Below are 18203 nucleotides of genomic sequence, written 5' to 3'. Positions count from 1 at the left end.
GTTCTGTTCTATCGCTTCATTCAAGAGTTCTTTGCTTTAATGTATTTCAATACGTTCTCACAAAAACGAGAATGATTAAGTCAATAGATCATCAGCTGCATTCCCTTAGTTTCTTTCAATTTATTCAATCTAGCTCGAGAAACGAATTTGTCATACAGATATATCTAAACTTCCGTCAAGTTTCGAGGGAAAATCCTCACGAAGCCGTAACGAATGCAATTGTAACGTGTTAGTCGCTGAAAACTAATTACCTGTGTGTTTTGATAGCTTCAGGCGAGTGAGGTCGAGTCGAATCGAAGCGATGTCCAGAGCGCATATGTCGTCCTTCTCATCCTACCGCCGGTGTTTTGAAATATCTGCTGATGAAAATATGTTATTCCCGTGGCTTACGAAGCGGTAATAGCCACACAGACTTGACAATGAGCGGGGTTTTTGACGGTGCTTCGCGGGAAACTTGTCGGCTCTTTTGTAACATGGACAACGGATTGTGATATTATTATTTTAATCACAGATAAGTTCGGAGAATATTAGTTCGAGATGCGTTCGGTTATGATAAAGGAGACGCTTTGTTTCGCTCATGTAAGGGTACAAACGTTGTTTGAGAGAAAAGCGATGGTGTTCTTCATTGGGAACTATGATTAGCGGATAACTTCGAGCGACTTTATTTTCACTATTCTTAAAGAGAAGAAATGAAAAAGATTATAACGATGAACCCGAAATTTCCGTCAGAAATTGTAGTCAAATCGATTGCGGTCAATAATCGCAATTGGGAGAATACTGTAAATCGCAGCTCTTCAGGCTGCCTTGTCAAAATTTTTCTTTTTCTTCTGAATATTTCCGTCAGACGAGAACAAAGAACATTGTTTTTTTTCGTCTCGAGGGGTTTCAGTTTGCTAATTTGCTTCATTTCTACGTCCAACTGAATTTTATAATCAACCTTTGAACTTAGTAACATTGTTTTTATCAATAGAGACTTTCCATCTTACGACTTGCCTAAGTTAACTTTTTTGAATAGCTCACCTTTTTCAAGACTGAGCCATAATTACTTCAAGCACTCGTATGTTACAAAAATGCCTAGGGCTTTGAAAAAACAGGTCATCGACTGAACCTAGAGCGTCCTCTTTCTATTTTTCAATGCCCCATACCTCTGATGTATGTCATTTCCAGTCCTCCCTCAGACGTTAAAATTCAAAATGGCGGCAATACCAAGACTTCTCCTCAATAGGTTAAATGTAGGCACTTTGGCAGTTTGCTTAACTCGTGCACGAGTTTCAACTCGATTTTTGTCAAATGATCAACATAGACCCACAGAAACAAACACATCAACTGAGGAAGACATGATGTCTTCTTTGTCAACAGCAAGTAATTCTTTTGAGAGGTAAGTTGATTCGTATGAACTCAAATGCACTGTGTGGTGTACTGGTGGATCCCCTAAGTTGCTGATCAGAGTAAATTTAGGAAAGGGCTTTAAGAATAAAAAAGTGTGGAAAAAACACGATTTTCGAAATATTATCACGACGATGTCAAACTGTCGTATGATTTCGCTAACATCTTAACAAAGATACGCATTTCTGTACTTTGCACAGCTAACCCAAGCTGCAGTATTGTGCTAATTTACTTGATATTATATGGAGATGTTTGAACGTTCGAATTACCTCCTTACCTTAGTTTTCAAGAAAATATTTGAAATACTCACGGTGTCTTCTTGTAATTCTTAGTTTGTAACCCCCTGAACGAATATAAGCGAATTGTGGTGAGTCATGACTATCTTTCAACACCATCAGGGAAAACTTAAAATTTCTCATGGGAATTATGAGAAAATTCGAGCGTTCAAATGTCGCTATATCATCTCAAGTAAATTGGCATTATTCAGTAGCTTTGATTACCTCTGACGTAGGATCCTTTGATAGGTTATACTCTAAATCATTGCAATAAATGGATTGTAATGAATTTTCAAAGCTGTTGACTTATTCAGGTTTAACTAGCGGAAGATATGCATATTGAACTCTGGCTTTTGTTTCAGTCCACAATAGTTTGGGAAAGAAAGAAAAATAAGAACTTTTGGATTAATTTTTCTGGAATTATTTTTGAGAAAGGATGGTGGTAGTGTTAAAAATGGACATTTATGACTATCTACATTGTATATACCATGTATTTTAGCAGGATAGTGGTTACATTTTCCCCCAGAAACTTATACTCAATATTCTCTCACACTTAATGCCTTAATGATAAGATTCTTTATCTTCATTGCACAGTTTGTTTTGTGTTGGGGATTTTGATTGTGAGGAGTTGTACAAATGCTTGGGCTGAGGATCATGTAAGTCTGAGAACTTTAAAAAAAGAGAGAGGGTCATAGATTGGAGATGTTTGTGACACTTTCTCATAAAGCCATTTCTCATTCCTCATTCATTTCATTCCTCTCTCAGAGAGGGAGACAGTTGCTGTGTGTAAAAGACACCGAGTGAAAAAATTATTCAAAGCTTGTTCAATTTGTGTTAGGTTATCAGATGCTTTCTCTGGTGCAGCAACAACACCTTTTAGCCAAGAAATCATTCAAGTTCTGATGTCACCTATCAATGAAACTGATGTTGAGATCAAACCAGATGGTATAGACAAAAACATTTCCTGTGAATATTTTTAATGGTAACAGGAGGCAGTGATGTCCAATTCAATCTATAATATTACAAATGATGAACACAATCAAATTTTCGTGAAGCAGGAGCTGGTTTTATGAAAAAAGTAAACAGTGCCAAGTTTTTTTACCAAGTACTCAAAACTATGAAAAATGACTTTTAAACACATTCATAAATAAAAAACAGTATAATTGACATTTTTCCATAAGAAAAGGAACCCAGTAGTCTATTTAATAGTGCATGCAAATGGCATATATCATCTAACAACAAAAACATGAGGCATTAAGAGTTCAAAACATTGTTCACTGATAAGCTAATGTGTACACTGCCAATTACTTGTGAGAATTTTGTTATGGTTTTGACGAATAGTTGTATATAAACCAGTGGCTAGTGTGTGCTCAACTTTGTTATGGTATTTGTTCCCAACATCTAACAAATAAAAGCAAGATAGATATGTACCACTTAAGCTCATCTGGTGGTTCAGGCAATCTTCAAATTTAGTACCACCGGTTGGTTGTTATGTGTAATATCAATTCTTCCCTTTTTGAATTCAGTAACTTTTGGTTATGTACCAGCTGCATTTAAGTATATTAATTTTTTATTAAAGATTTAAAGTTATTGACAGGACCTTTCCTATGATTGTAATTTAAAAAGTTGTTAGTTTCAAGCTTTTTTGAAAATTTAATGGAGGCTCATTTGACTATATTGAATTGCTGAGTTTGTGTTTTCTGAGTATAGAAAGTATTTGCATGGTGATATAGCAGGAGACATCTCACTATTTTTTATTCAAATATACTGTTTCCTTTTCACTATTTTATATATGTTGTTGAAAATTACTAGTACCAACTTTAACCTTAGCAAAAAGGTGTCTGATTGATGTGAATATTTCATTTAATTTTAAGTTTCTAATGCTATCTTTGTGCAGGATTGATTTATCTTCCTGAGATAAAATATAGAAGAATACTTAATCAAGCATTTGGTCCAGGTGGATGGGCACTGGTGCCACGAGGCGAGTCTCTTCAATTTCAGGTAGATACCTTCAAATGAAATAGAATGTTATTTTCAAGTTGTTGTTTTTACTTTGAAAGCCACTGGACTCAGAGACTCTTTGTATGAACATGTGATGGTCTTATTTTATTTGTCTTTAAACAAGAAAATCAGGTGTAAAAGTAGTCTGACCTGGCTATTCTCAATGAGATATCACAACATAAGTAGCCTTCAAGCACCCTAATTTTAATTTTATAAATCACATTATATTTACAGACAGAGTTAGTATCCTGTTGAAACTTAACTGAGAGGAATTTTTTCTCATTTATTCCAATTAATTCATTTCTTCACTCATTTGTTCATTCTTCATTTTGGTGCCATTTAAGTTTATGAGATACTTGACTTTGTGATATGCCATAACATTATAGGAATACAGCATTAATGTGGATGAATGATCTATTTTGTTAAAACTTCTTCTTATGAGATAACACTATTTTATATTTTAGAATGATAAAGACAACAGCCAGCTAATTGTGCGGGAGTATGCATTATTTTGTTTGGGAAGATTTGTTGCACAGACTGTTGGTGAACACACTTTTTATTCCTCTAATAACATGGTGTATGGAAAAGCTATGGAGGCTGCCAAGTCTAATGCATTGATGAGATGTTGTAAAGACCTTGGAGTTGCCAGTGAGCTTTGGGATCCACAGGTAGAATTTGCTAATTATTTAATATTTATTTGGTAATGATCTATTTTAAGGTAATTATCTTGCTATTGTTAACAAGAATCCTTTGTAAGATTAATTAAGATAGATCCTCTGGAATCCCAGCAGTTTTGACCTTCTTAATGAGAGAAAATTTTGTCCTTTATATCATAAACAAGTTATCACATGTTTCCTGTGTCATTTCTGTTTTTCAGACAGGTAAAGACACTTCCCTTGTCACTGGGCAAGTCAGGCAATTTCTCCAACATTTGAAACATGCATGATATTAATAAATCCTAAAGTTTACTTGGCCCTACATGATTACCTTTTCCAACTTGACCATTCAAGATACAAGTAAACATAAAAATGCCAATTAGCACAATAGAATGCAATAAAAAAAAGGAAATTTCTTACTAGACTGTGGTTTGTGATAAGATTGAGATGAGAATACTCTTTAGGATTTGTAACTGGTGTGTTCCACATCCTAAATTATTATTTCACACTCAATTTCATCAGAAATTATTTAATATTGGGTTATTTGACACTTCTGGAAAGACTGCCAATGCAAAATTGGTCTCACTTTACCTGGTGATATCATGCCAGCAAGGTCTTATGGGACATGTTATCCATAGCTGATAGAGGTCTTGTACTTTAGACCATAAATGAAACCTATGAGAGCATGAGGAAATAATCTAGGAAATAATATAGGAGATGTGCTTTACAAAGGGATTGAAGTACTTCATTATGATGAATATTGATCAGGAATATTGCTGCTCAGAAGGCAGGGTTATTTCTCTTATGTGATACATGAAAAAATGTGGTGGAAAAAGAGAAAAATATCTTTTACTATTGCTTTGATTGCTTGCCATATTCATGTTACACTCCCTTTGTTATTTTTCTCTCAATATAAAGCAGACATGTTTTGATGATTCAGAGTATGTGTTTTATTTCATTCAATCTCTTATAGTTCATCATTGATTGGAAGGACAAATATGCTCTGAACACATGGTGTGAAAATGTGCGAACAAGAGATAAAAAGAGGTTGTGGAGGAGAAAAGACAGAAAGTCAACACATGCTTTTCAATATCCATGGAAGGAAGTTGCTCAGCAGGAGAAATGATTTCAGTAAAGTAAACAGATATTTCCAACAAATCACTGAAGGCCAATTTCACAGGACAGTCAATGGTGTTTACACAACACCAACACTTACACAAACAGTTAATAACTCTGACAGTTTTGTCTCAGGCTAAGAAAGGATTTCACGTTGTCAAACAATGTTATTGGACCTGTAACATTTTTTACCTACTGTAAATAATGGTAATAGGACTGAGAGGAGTCTAATTTGGTTTACTATCATATGAGTGCTTGACAAAATTGGACAACTGTGAAGCAGGAGTCTATTTGTTAATCATGAGTTCGATGACAGAATTGGACGACACAAAGTCCTGTTACCAGTTAATCAAAACTATGACAAAATCTGAGAAAGAATGTAGATATTGGTTATACATTTTCATAAAAAACAACTGACAGTTAACTTGGCAAAATGTGTAACTACAGTCCACACACATGACACATACTGTCTATTTACACAGGTGTGATGTGTCAACTGTCCTATTACTCTGTCCAATTACAAGCAAGACACATACACTGTCCTATTAGTGCTCAAATCAGGCTGGTCATAATCAATGGTATTCAAGAATTTTGTTATAGTTTTGATTAAAGTGCAGAACAGCTACCCACAAGTCATGGTGGTCAACTGTTCAACAATAAACTACCAGCAGGTCAGCAGAATTGCCTTTTAACTACATTTGAATAGTTTTTCTCAACTTTTTTCTGTCTTCAGATGGCAAAGTAAGGCATGTTATTGAATAGTTAAAAATTCATAGACAGAATTCAGAGCCCAGATATTTCATGTCAAATGAGTTGATAACTTTAATACATAATGTCCATAGAGATGTACATGATGTATTACTGAAGGTACAAAGATGCAACAGCACCCAGTAGTTGTCAAGTGTGTAGTATAAGATGTTCAGTCAGGGAAGACATGACCTCTTTTGATGTTCTTATAGCCAGTTATTAATCTTATAAGGCAGGAATCTGAATGTACACATTTCATTTGCATTAAAAATCATAACAGCTGGTCCTGGAAAAGTGTTGTTTAATAAGTGTTACAATACCAATACAGGTATTTCAATAATGAACAAACAGAGGAAGGAGTCTAGGAAATTAGAAAAAGAATGGACAGGACAAAAATGGATTTCATCATAGAACCTAAAGTAGCTGAAATGGGTGGATTGAGGGTAAGGGTTACTGCAAAGGGTACAGCAAGCCTCAGGGAGATTTTATCAAAGTTGTATTATTAAGTACTTAAAGTAAGATGAATGAAGTTTCTTTGTTCTTGTGAACTTCTGATAGGCATTCTGATTTTCATGGTGACCTCAATATCTAAACTTCTTTGAAAAGCACTGAATTTTGAAGAATACGACTTGTGCTCTAGAAATATTTATCTGGGGGTTGGGATATTAATAGAGGTGTGATTGTGAAATAAATGCAAACTGAGATAACATAACTTAGCTGCGCAACAAGATATCATTCTTTACACTATGACTCACTTAGAAATCAGAAAAATTCAAATCATTTTGATTAGCAAACAGTATTTATTGAAAGAAAAGTCACACAATCAAGTCAATAAAAGCATTACATTCTTGTACGATTTAAACAGTGCATTATTGTCTTAGCTCTTAAAGTATTATAATAAAGTTCGGATATAACGCGCACTGTCATTGGTTAAAAGAGCGTGCTCTATGAGAGTATAGAGCATAGAGCTGAGCCAAAGCTCTCACGCTATCTGCCAAATTGTAATATGTTCAACCTTTTCCGTGACTTCTTTTTAGCTTTTTTCCGATAATTGAAACTGAAATTTCGGAACAAGCGAGCCAGCAAGTAGCTACAGAACAACCAAACAAAGGTTTGTAAACAAACCAGGCGCCGTAATTTACGTTATTAAAAGGAAAAACAAAATAGACATTCCGAGTTTTAAAGATTTTCACGCTCAGTTAAATTGCAAGCTTACGTACGGTAATAAAAATCAAACAGCTAACACTCGTATAGTATATAAAGTTCAGTGTTCAAAAACAAAACAGAACAAAACAGAAATGATGAAAAATATAACCAAACTGGCATAACTGTTAAAATTCATACTAATCATGACGGTGTCTGAGCGAATATGATCATGCTGAAGTTCATCGCGGCTCGCTCATCATGGCGATCTCCGGTCATCACGGTAAAGCAAGCCTCAGAAACTACATCGGCGAAAAAATAAGAGCTTGCTCTGATATCCTTTCCGATGCGTTGAGTGGAAAGTCACATCAGTCACTGTAACCGAGTTTTGCGGCGCTGCCATCCCGAGCGATCTTCGTGTTCCGGTGAATTCGGCTGCCGTTCATTCAAACAACACTCGCCTTGAACAGTTTGTTTTCTACCTTGTCATGTGAAAAAACTCACGTGTTTTTATGAGCCATGATTCGGCTCAAGAAGTGGGAAGAAACACTCGACTACGTCTCGTGTTTCTCCCTACACTTCTTTCGTGCTCTAGCCGCTTCCTGCGTGCTTTATAACAGAACAGAGCACAGTCAAGGCTTCTCTATTTGTTAAATAAAGAGTGAATAACAACACCAACATTGGTAAAAAAAAAACAATGTTTGTTGAAAAATGAGTTTCTACCATCTTAAAAAATATATATATTTTTTTACAATTAAGAATTTTTCTCCAACTCAAATTACAAAGAGCTAGCTATTCTCTTGGTTTTGGTCTCAAAATTAATATTCAAAAAAAGTTTTCTTGCTTTACAGTTGAGGTATTTAAAGACCACCAGAAATTTCAACTCTGTACACTTCTCAGTGACACAAGTTTACATGGTAGTCCATGTCTTGCTTCTTTTGATTCTTTTCCCTCATTTTGCAAAGTGTAGTCATTATACATTGAATTAATCTGCGGTAAAGTAAAATCACACCTTGTGTTTAATGATTCCCTTTAAGTTGATCAAGGATCAAGATTGGTGATGGAATCAGTATTATCTTTAGGAAGAAACATGTGGTCACTCTTAAGAATTGGCCAAAACATTTACTTAGTTACTTTCTGATCATTCCTTGAAAACAAAGGGCAAATGCTAGAAAAGCAAACGCCTTCAAAATCAGGGGAGTCCTTAGGCATGAATGGTCAATCCTGGGGAATATCAACTCTCTTTGCACCACAATATCAGACAATAACTTCAAAGCTTATAACTACATGTAACAGCTGCTTTAATATCTTGTTGTTTTCAGTTACTCAGGTTACATGGAAATTTTGATTGCACTTTTCATCAGCCTGGGTAGCCTTTTTGTGTAATATTAGACAACACCAAAGTGAAAATTTCTGTAAGCAGTCATCAATAATTAGAATTAGAAAAATTAATAACTTTATTTATACTATGATGTACCAGGATTTCAGCTGCAATTAATACTTGAATTATTGCACACAGTTGTCTGCACAGGTCTGCCAATCTGAAATGAAAACATAGTCTGTTATGAAACATGTTATGTTTACAGTGCCAACTGAAACATTAAAAAACAAGACAATTATCAATCAGTTTATTTGACGTAAACTCTTCAATATCTTTCCCTGATTTAATTTATTGATAGAAATGAGTTATTGTAGTTCATTACCTGCATGAAACAGTGAAGATAGGAAATAGATAAATTAGGTAAGATAAAAGCTGCCGCTGACTAATACTACATATAGTAATCAAGTTCAAGCTCCTATTTGCAGGTTTCTTTAACTATACCATACGTACCCTAGTCGCCAAAAAAAGTAATATTCCATGTTAAAATAAGCAATTACTATATACCAAAGCTAAACTTGGATCACTCAGTTTTCAATGAACCATTTCAAAGAGTCAGAGACACTGAACCCCTTTTTCCCCTTCTACCCCAAAAATGCAACAGTAGAACGTTTTTCCCTCAAGAAACATTTTTGTTTTAAAACTTAGTCATCTTTGACTTAGATGATGCTGATAAGTAATTACATGAATGTTACAAAAACCACTAGCAATTCCATTCCATTGACAACCTAACTCAACAAAACCTGTTTTAAGTATGACTTTACCTTGAAAGCAATCCGCGCTTAGTTCCTCATCTGCCTCTTTGACGGCATTTGCAACAGAGTCGTTTATTTCTTTTATTCTAGCTGGATCTTCGGGTGGGAGAACTTTCTCCATCTCCTCTTCAAACTGCTTGATCCTTTCTCCTACCTTCTCATGGAAAGTATTCTGGGCCTCTGATACCAACTGCATAATCGCTCTTTCAGCCTCTTGACTTCCTTCCAAGAGCTCTGTCCTCTTTGCCTCAATGGTTGCCCTGTCTTTTTCTGGGTCCAAGCCGATCAAATGACCAAGGCTGGCCAATCGGCTCATCAAGTGATTACGTGACACCTCTACATAGGTGTTTGAAATGGACCAAACAACATAAGAGGTCTTATTAGCTTGACTGACTTGTTCGTAGATGAGGTCACGCATGAAATCCGTGTCAGTGTAGCCCTTAGTCAGCCTTCTTTCTTGGGCGACTTTGGAATATTCAACAAAACTTGTTAGGCTCTCCTTTTGACACACCTTGATGATGTTGGTAATACACTGGAAGAACTCCACCAGTTTCTGCCACCTTTCGCGTACTGAAGCAAGAGCCTTGATGCCTTTTATCAATGTCTCTCTTATCTGGTCAAAGTTAGCAATCTTCTCTGGGCTGAATTCCACAAGGCTTTGAAGAACTTTACTTAGCTCCTTGTTGCTCTCCTTCAGCTGCTTGTTTCCTTCGTCATATAGCATCTCTTGTTTTTCTAGCAAGCCTCTCGTTTCAGCAATTTTAAACCGTGCACTTTCAACTGCCATGTTAGCAGCACTTGATGATGCAGACTTTGCAAGGTCAGCCATGTTTCTTGCTTGTCTTGGCGGCTTGGTGTAGAAAGGATTGGTCTGTACTTTTGTCTGAACTTTAGTGCAGAACTTGAAGATGTCATCTTTTAGTTTCGATGCTCTTTTAGCAATTTTCTTCATCTTATCATTAGACAAATTGAGGTCTTCCAACTCTTTTTCCGCTTCCATGCATATCTCCAAACCTCTTGACAGCAGTTTTAAGCCTTCGTGGTCGTCTTTACTTTCTTGCTTGGTGGACCAATCTTTTTGCAAGCTTTCCATTTCAAGTCTTGTCTTTTTAATGTCTTTGGCTGGCTCGCCTCCATTACTTTTGTCTTGAAATGTCGCAAGAACTTCCACCAACTTGGCTGAAAAAACTTTCATCAGTTCTGCTTTGACTAATGCTTGAATTGGTAATTTTGAATCTCTTTTTGCGCTCTGTTTTTCACTAGGATCCACCCTCAGATTTGGGTCTGCATCTGATGGGGCACCTTGCCGTGGACCAGACAACAAGCTCATCCCTCTCGTAGCTACTACAGGAATCACTGTCTCAGCAGCACTTGTAAAAACTTTTGTGATTCCCTCGACAACTTGCATACCAAGAAGGTCCCATCCACTCGGCATGGAATCCAAAGCCTTTTCCCACTGTGCTTTTGCCTCTTTGACTTGTTTGGCTAGCTTATCTTGTTCTTCTTTTGCTCTTTCTATTTCTTCTCGGACCGATTTTTCCTTGGTCAAGGCAATTTCTCTTCTCATTTGCAGTTCTTCTTGGGTTTTTTGAAAATGTCCCTTGGCAGCTGAAGAAACCTCCAGTAGCTCACCAGTCAGATGCATCACATTCTCGAACTTGCTCTCAACTTCTTTTGCTAATTTCAAGGATTCTGAAGCATTCTTCTCAATTTTCCTCAGTTCGATGGGAAGGATATCTTTCACATCCTCCTTGCTTCCAGAGACAAGAATGCGAACAACTTTCTTCACTTGCCCAGGTACTTTTGCAGAATAGAGCCGGATGATATCCATATTCTTATAAAGTTTCAAAAAGAACATGCATATTAAATTTACATACTGAAATCAAACGATGATATCAGCAAAATGTTCCATATCAAGCCCATTGTGTACACACTTTTATCCGAGTCCATAAACACTTTACAACTACGATTAAAAAAATTGTAAAATTCAACTCTGATATTATGTCTGTTTCTGATTGTTTAGACTTTGAGAGTTACTAAGAGCACTTTTGAATTTAGTAATAACCCCAAGCAATTACTGGTCTTTTAACTATTTTGAAATTGATTGACTAATAAATATCAAGTTGAGCTGTAAAAGACTACAATACATGAAATTAGAAGATCCTCGCAGCTAAGAACACTACTGAAACTAGTAGTTGTAAGTAGGACCTGAAAAAAATTTCAGGCCCGTACGGGATTTGAACCCATGACCTCTGCGATACCGGTGCAGCGCTCTACCAATTTTTTCAGGTCCTACTTACAACTACTAGTTTCAGTAGTGTTCTTAGCTGCGAGGATCTTCTAATTTCATCTTTCCACCGCAGTGCAAATATGTGAATTTTCATATATCTAAATCTTCACTACAATACATATTTTTGGAACTTCTGACAGGTGTAGGGGTCAAGAAAACTGGAATTTTTTTCTAAGAATTCCCTTTAATATTACAAATACCAACACCGAAATGTTTGATTTCATTCTTATTAAAATTTGCTCTGATACATCATATTCAAAAGGGAAAAGGTGGTTTCGATGTAAATGCCACCACGGAAATTGAGTAAGGTATAAATTCTTCTTGAATTACAGGAAGGCACTATACACTTTGAAAAAAGGAAGAGAACTAACACTTCTCTTTCGAATTGACTGAAATTAAGAGTGACTGACTTATTGCATATCAAAAAACTTTTTTTAGTCAGAAATGTGAGGTTTTCTTTGGAGGCTGATTTATTGCAATGTGTTTTGGATTAGTTGTGATTAACTGTTATCTGAATATACGAGCATGTTTTTTAAATTTTCTTGCGCAGAGATGGTATCTAAATGACATTTGAATATGAAATTTGGTTTCTGCAATGTCCTTTCGCTTACTAAGAGAAAAAAGGACGCAAAATCTCTTGGGATACCAAAGGTTCTTTGGGAAACCTGGCGTTGTCTGCATTTTTATTATGAAAGTCAAGTATTTTTCGTTTGTTTTTTATAGAGATATGAACATTTGCAACGTGATATTTTTTGTCACGCCGGAACATATTCTTGTTTTTGAAAGAGATCTAAAGATTATCGATGCAGATCTTCTGATAATATTATTTTATCTCTATCGACTTTGTTTAAGGTCATATATTTTGGTTACAACACATAGAGGTTCGATTGTATTTGCTTTCTTGCGTATACATATACCAATTCAAGAACTTATCAAAGCCTAGGGCCCTCAGAAAGAAAAATCTAAGTAACAATTGAGTCACGACCTTTACTTAACCAAATTGGGATGATGTTGGGAACCAAGAATGATACCTTATGGGCCTCATTGAAAGCTCGCCATCCAGCGTTGCTCACTTGCACCAGACATGCTCTAAATGATCTTGGATTTTGGATGAACTGGAAACCGTCCTTCGGCTTTTGACTTTCCAGTGAGAAATCCTTTTCTCCAGCTATCAGCATCAGTTGCCCCAGAAGTGCGATGGACATGGGTGCTGGTGTAAGGAATTCTGCCCAGTTCATGCTAGGAGACATCATTAACAAAGCTGTTTCATTCTTGTCTTCTCCTGAGATGGCCCTGATCATGGCCTTGTTGACATCCTCTATCACAGTGGCACTAGGCTCAGCCATGATCTGTTCATGAAGACACCAGAAACATTAGACAAGAAGCGCTTAGAAAGAACTGAGGGAAATCACTAAAGAATTTGAGTAAATGGTAAAAAATGGGAATTTAGCAATGGACAATCCACGAGATGGCTCTTCTTGTCCGCCGTTTCCACATTGGCATGGCATTTGAAAATCTTAGTTTTTGCGGAGGGAGGAAAACCGAAGGACCCGTAGAAAAACCCTCAGCGAACTCAACTCATATATGACGCCATGTCCGGAAGGGTTGAGTAACTGGAGAGCACCACCACCACAACTTTTATATGAGACACTAACCACAAGATCTTTCGATTTTGCCTGTATATTAAACAATTAGTCCAAGGGGCAACGGATATTTAATGGTAAGTAGCCAAGGATGTGCCTTGCATTGGTATCTGACTTCTCTTGGCCAACACGCAAGCATTAAATCGTTGTTGAATACATCAGACTTCTGGATTAACTTCACGCGAACGTAAGCTCATAAAAAAGAGTCTACAGAGGCAAAATGTACTGAAAATAAAACTCATTTTGGCCCGAGATCAGAACAGATTTTGACCACAGTGATCCAAAATAAGTTATGGTTTCGGTTCTAGGAAACCACGAGGGCGCATAGACGTGTTAATGTTTTCAGCTCAAAGCGAGTAACAGAAAAAGGGAAATAACGAAACTGTATCATTCGAACAAAATTTTCTGGAGAATTTCAACAATATTTGACTTTGGTTCTGATGAGAAGTTAAAATATGCTACAACAAAGCGCAATGGATTTGCCAAGCGACCACAACTAGAAACGGCTGTGGATAATAAAACATTTGGGTCTGAAATAAGGTCAGGATTTGGAGAATCAGGAAGCATATCCATACCCAAGATTACAAGGAGTATCACCTTCCCGGGAATGACTGTTGTTACAAAGATATTAACTTGGTTTGTCTTGAATAACGAGACTGTTAAATTGTTCTACATATTCAAGAGGACATATTTCATTTTCTCTTGCCATCTTGATCTGAACTTGACATGAAGAAACATTTCCTACGTACATTTAAAGCAAATGAAAATGTTTCCTTAGGCGAATCAAGACCAATCAACGGCGGAACTGACGCATGTAGGAGAAATTTCCTTGAACCCTATGTAAATTTATGTAAAAAAACAGCCTTACAATACATTCTATGTTTGACAAACTTGAACAATAGATGAAGCAAAACTACCTCCCATGATAAATGGATCTAAACAAAAATGTATAACAAATATTTCTCGAGGCAACTAAATTGCAGGTCGCCTCCTGCTCTGTCTTCTGCGAAAATGCAATTTCCTGCTGAAGCCGGTCGTTTAAATGCTCTGTTTTTAACAAGGTTTCTAACACTTTACTGCACCAGCCAATCCCAGTTAAGTAAGAAAAACAATTCTAAGAGAAAAAGCCTTGCCGTCGGGAATAAGACAATCCATTCTACAATTGATCTTAATGTTATGAAGTATTTAGTTATTTTATTATAAGTAAGTCAGTTGGTTAGTCAGTTCAATATGATTAAATTTTTCCTTTTTATTTAGACAGTATTTAATGCATGAATTCGAATTCCGGAGTTACTTGGGTTTGAGCTGTCGTTATGAGTTTCTAAATCGTGACAGTCTTTTCTAACTTCCTCAAGTGGACGAATTTAGTTTGTTTACTGACCTTGCTTTGGACCCACACGAAAGTTCTTGTCATTGACTCAATTGATCGGAAGCATTATTATTAAGTACTTTGAAAATCAGATCTAAAATCTCGTGAAATTGTTTGCTTTAGCGTTGTAACAACAAATGTTCGATCTCCCAAGGTCAGCCAGCTGGCAAGCCCACACGTACCCGTCAGTAATGAATATATAAGTATGTTCTTTAGAGTTTACTTGGAAGAGAGTGGAGAGAAAAGATAAAAGAGAATGGAGAGAAAAGGGAAGAGGGAAAGGAAGACAAGAAGAATGTAGACAGTGTGCAGTAGAGTGGAGTCAGAATTCTGCAGTTGAAGAAGAAGTATCCAGTGAGAATCAAAGTGTGAGAGCCTATGAGACTAACTATGAGTTTCACAGAATGAAATAAGCTTAGATATAAGTCAAATTGTGTACCAGAGAACCGAGTAATTAAAGAAAGTAGAAATAGACAATTCGAGAGTCTTGGTGCCTTTTCCCGGGCGTGGTTGAATGCAATGTTGCGTTACGTTTGTCTGTCTTTGAAAACAGTTCCTGTCTTAACAAGTGAGGACTCGAGTTTGTAATGTTGTGAATTCAAATAAGTTATAAATTGTATAATAGATTAGTGGTGAGAGATACGAACTGTGTACTACTAGAAGTATGAAAATTACTATGATCAGTCGAGGCCAATCTGTTCCAGAACAGAAAAGATCCTAACTTTCGCTATGTGACTTGTAAGTGATATGTTTCCGTTGAATGCAGTAGAGAATAATTAGAACATGTAATATGGAGTTCAGAGATATTTTTTTTCGTTTGGACTCATCGTCATTCAGAAATAAACTACCTGGAGTAAAAATTTTTAATCTATCACTTAACTATTTCATTTCGAACTATATCTCTTAAAATCTTTTGTTGAAGAGGTTTAGTGCTCAAGTCAACAAATGGTGTAATTTTAAACATAAACATATTCCAGTAGATATTGGATCCCTAGAAAAACAATAATACTCACTTTCGATGTTAATTCTGCAAATAGCCTGATAAATGCATATTTATGGCGGAGTAAACCAACGCTTGACACAAAAGATTCTCTTGTATTGTTGCACTGGCCTGAAAGAAAGTGCTGAAAGGGGGGTGCTCTATGCACCCAAGCATCCCGGTTGTTTACAGGTAGTAAAGTTGCGGCATTTAAGAACTCTCGCTCAACTTAAAAACGTCTTGTCAGAGTACCCCTCACTGAGATGATTACCCAAGAGAGTGGGTAAGAAATACCAAAAGAACGAAAGCTTGTCTAGGATTCTGCTTTTGAAACTGCGAAACAGTACAATACAATTAGTTAGAAAACACACTAACCGGCCAAGAGCCCGTCATCTTGTGATGTCAGTATCTGCCATCTAAAAAACACAGAAATAATTCCTTCTCGTGCTTCGAAGGCACAGAAGCAAAGGTAAACCTTACTTTGCTGATAAAACGGTCGTCGAAATCTCTCTCGAAAACAAGGTCCTTGCCGTGAGGCTCACCGGCCTCCATTCTTACTCAGAGTCAAAAGTCTGATCAGAGTGAAATATTAGTTAGCTGGAACAATTTAACTTTGCTATTATCGTGGTAAAACAGATAGTCGCTCTTCGTGTCATAAACCAATGAATCTGTAGATCACGGACAGAACATCCCGGGTGCAACAACTGTTACTTTATAGTCACGTTATGCAGTATAAACACGCTATCGTCAAATGTCATGATACTTTAGGGCTTAGCTAAGCCGTTCTTGTCTCTGAATTATTCTGCAATAGTGAAAACTGCCATTCATGCTATGATTGCGTAGTCATTTCCAAAGAGAAATTGTGCGAAAGAGTCCTAAATTTACGTAGCACTCCTAAAGCGCAAGCCGCGCGGATCCTCGCGCATGGTTACATTTTAATCGTCAACTTCAATTAATTTCACGTTCGAAGCCAAACACCTCTCTTTCACTTACTAATTGAGTACACTCGCTTTACAGTGACAAGCCTATGGATCATTTTACGCTTCCCTGGTGAGAATTTTTTTTCTTGAGCAAAGCTCGTCACGAACGTGTCTAATCCCAATTTGCCGACATTGAAACTACAAAGCACATTCACTGACAAACGTCCCACATTCAATGATTACAAATATTTGCATTTATGAAGGATGTTAACATGGTTTTGTCATGAATTACGAGATTGGCTGTCATATTGAAAAGAAGATGACTGGTGATATAGAGTCTGAAGGTTACGCAGTCCTCGAGAACTTAAAGGAAATCGCTCTTTTTAACACACTGAGATTTCTGAAATGATGATCTGATAAACTGATTAACTCACTAGCCCCGTCAATTCATTTCAACATTAAGTGTTCTGCATTGTGAAGCGAATGAAGCAAATTTTTTCTTGCTATCTTTCATCTCAACTTGACCCAAAAAAGCAGAAACATTTCCTTCGTATATTTAAAGTAAAACTGTGAAAATGTTCACTTGAGCGAATCAAGACCAATCAACAGCGAAACTGACGCAGGTAGGAGAAATGTCCATGAACACTTACTGTGGTATTTTATGTCAAAATCAGCCTTACGATAAATCAGTTCTACGTTTGACAAACTTGAATAATAGATGAAATTAAACTACCTCCCATAAAAGGATAAACTGACCACAAACCTGTAGCAAATATTTCTCAAAGAAGCTAAATTATAGGTCGTCTTTTGCTCTCTCTTCTGAGAAAATGCAATATCTTGCTAAAACTGGGCCGCATAAATGCTGTGTTTTTCAAACAAGGTTTGAAACACCTCACTGCATCAGCCAATCCCAGATGAGATGAAGCAGAAAAAAACAATTCTTAGAAAAAATGGAAGTCTTAAAATTTTAACAGCGTCCTGTTTAGGAGATATTGGATCGTCGTGTTTATATATAAAAAAAAAGAGGTACCCTGACATTTCCTTGAAATCTCTAAAGCGATGTTTTTAGAAATCTTTTTGTTCTGTGAAGCTGGAGTAAAGAAATCCTTGAAATCTCCATTTTGTTTTGCTTCATCTATTGTTCAAGTTTGTCAAACATAGAATGTATTGTAAGGCTGTTTTTTTACATAAATTTACATAGAGTTCAAGGAAATTTCTCCTACATGCGTCAGTTCCAAACAAAGAATTTTTGTTACACAAATCGCTTTGGAGATTTCAAGGATTTCTTTACTCCAGCTTCACAGAACAAAAAGATTTCTAAAAACATCGCTTTAGAGATTTCAAGGAAATGTCAGGGTACCTCTTTTTTTTTATATATAAACACGACGATCCAATATCTCCTAAACAGGACGCTGTTAAAATTTTAAGACTTCCATTTTTTCTAAGAATTGTTTTTTTCTGCTTCATCTCATCTGGGATTGGCTGATGCAGTGAGGTGTTTCAAACCTTGTTTGAAAAACACAGCATTTATGCGGCCCAGTTTTA

At 36.4% G+C, this 18203-nt stretch overlaps 2 protein-coding genes across 2 annotated transcripts; one reads left to right on the top strand and one right to left on the bottom strand.

Moving 5' to 3' along the window:
- The first annotated feature begins 1187 nt into the window (after positions 1-1187).
- Positions 1188-7320, top strand: LOC131771799 (mitochondrial genome maintenance protein mgm101 homolog). Its single transcript, XM_059087667.2, has 5 exons — positions 1188-1378; positions 2500-2606; positions 3559-3662; positions 4127-4330; positions 5292-7320. The coding sequence occupies exons 1-5, from the start codon at positions 1194-1196 to the stop codon at positions 5442-5444; spliced, it is 753 nt and encodes a 250-aa protein (XP_058943650.2). The 5' UTR covers positions 1188-1193; the 3' UTR covers positions 5445-7320.
- Positions 7321-8641: 1321 nt separating this feature from the next.
- LOC131771807 (flagellar attachment zone protein 1-like) lies at positions 8642-17508 on the bottom strand. The gene is made up of 4 exons (XM_066164237.1): positions 17422-17508; positions 12779-13096; positions 9467-11291; positions 8642-8865 (listed from the first exon to the last, which is right to left on the bottom strand). The coding sequence occupies exons 2-4, from the start codon at positions 13091-13093 to the stop codon at positions 8831-8833; spliced, it is 2175 nt and encodes a 724-aa protein (XP_066020334.1). The 5' UTR covers positions 13094-13096; positions 17422-17508; the 3' UTR covers positions 8642-8830.
- Between the last annotated feature and the right edge of the window lie 695 nt (positions 17509-18203).

The sequence above is a fragment of the Pocillopora verrucosa genome, chromosome 3 (assembly GCF_036669915.1).
Source record: "Pocillopora verrucosa isolate sample1 chromosome 3, ASM3666991v2, whole genome shotgun sequence".
Taxonomy (NCBI): Eukaryota; Metazoa; Cnidaria; class Anthozoa; order Scleractinia; family Pocilloporidae; genus Pocillopora; species Pocillopora verrucosa.
This window is presented reverse-complemented; position numbering and strand designations above follow the sequence as displayed.

Excerpts from the sequence above, each read along its gene's own strand:
- LOC131771807 (XM_066164237.1), bottom strand. The coding sequence starts at position 13,093 with ATGGCTGAGCCTAGTGCCACTGTGATAGAGGATGTCAACAAGGCCATG. Across the intron at positions 11,292-12,778 it reads CTTTCAATGAGGCCCATAAG|AATATGGATATCATCCGGCT; the intron begins GTATCATTCTTG and ends AAACTTTATAAG. Across the intron at positions 8,866-9,466 it reads AAGCGCGGATTGCTTTCAAG|ATTGGCAGACCTGTGCAGAC; the intron begins GTAAAGTCATAC and ends TTTTCATTTCAG.
- LOC131771799 (XM_059087667.2), top strand. The coding sequence starts at position 1,194 with ATGGCGGCAATACCAAGACTTCTCCTCAATAGGTTAAATGTAGGCACT. Across the intron at positions 1,379-2,499 it reads GCAAGTAATTCTTTTGAGAG|GTTATCAGATGCTTTCTCTG; the intron begins GTAAGTTGATTC and ends AATTTGTGTTAG. Across the intron at positions 4,331-5,291 it reads GTGAGCTTTGGGATCCACAG|TTCATCATTGATTGGAAGGA; the intron begins GTAGAATTTGCT and ends AATCTCTTATAG.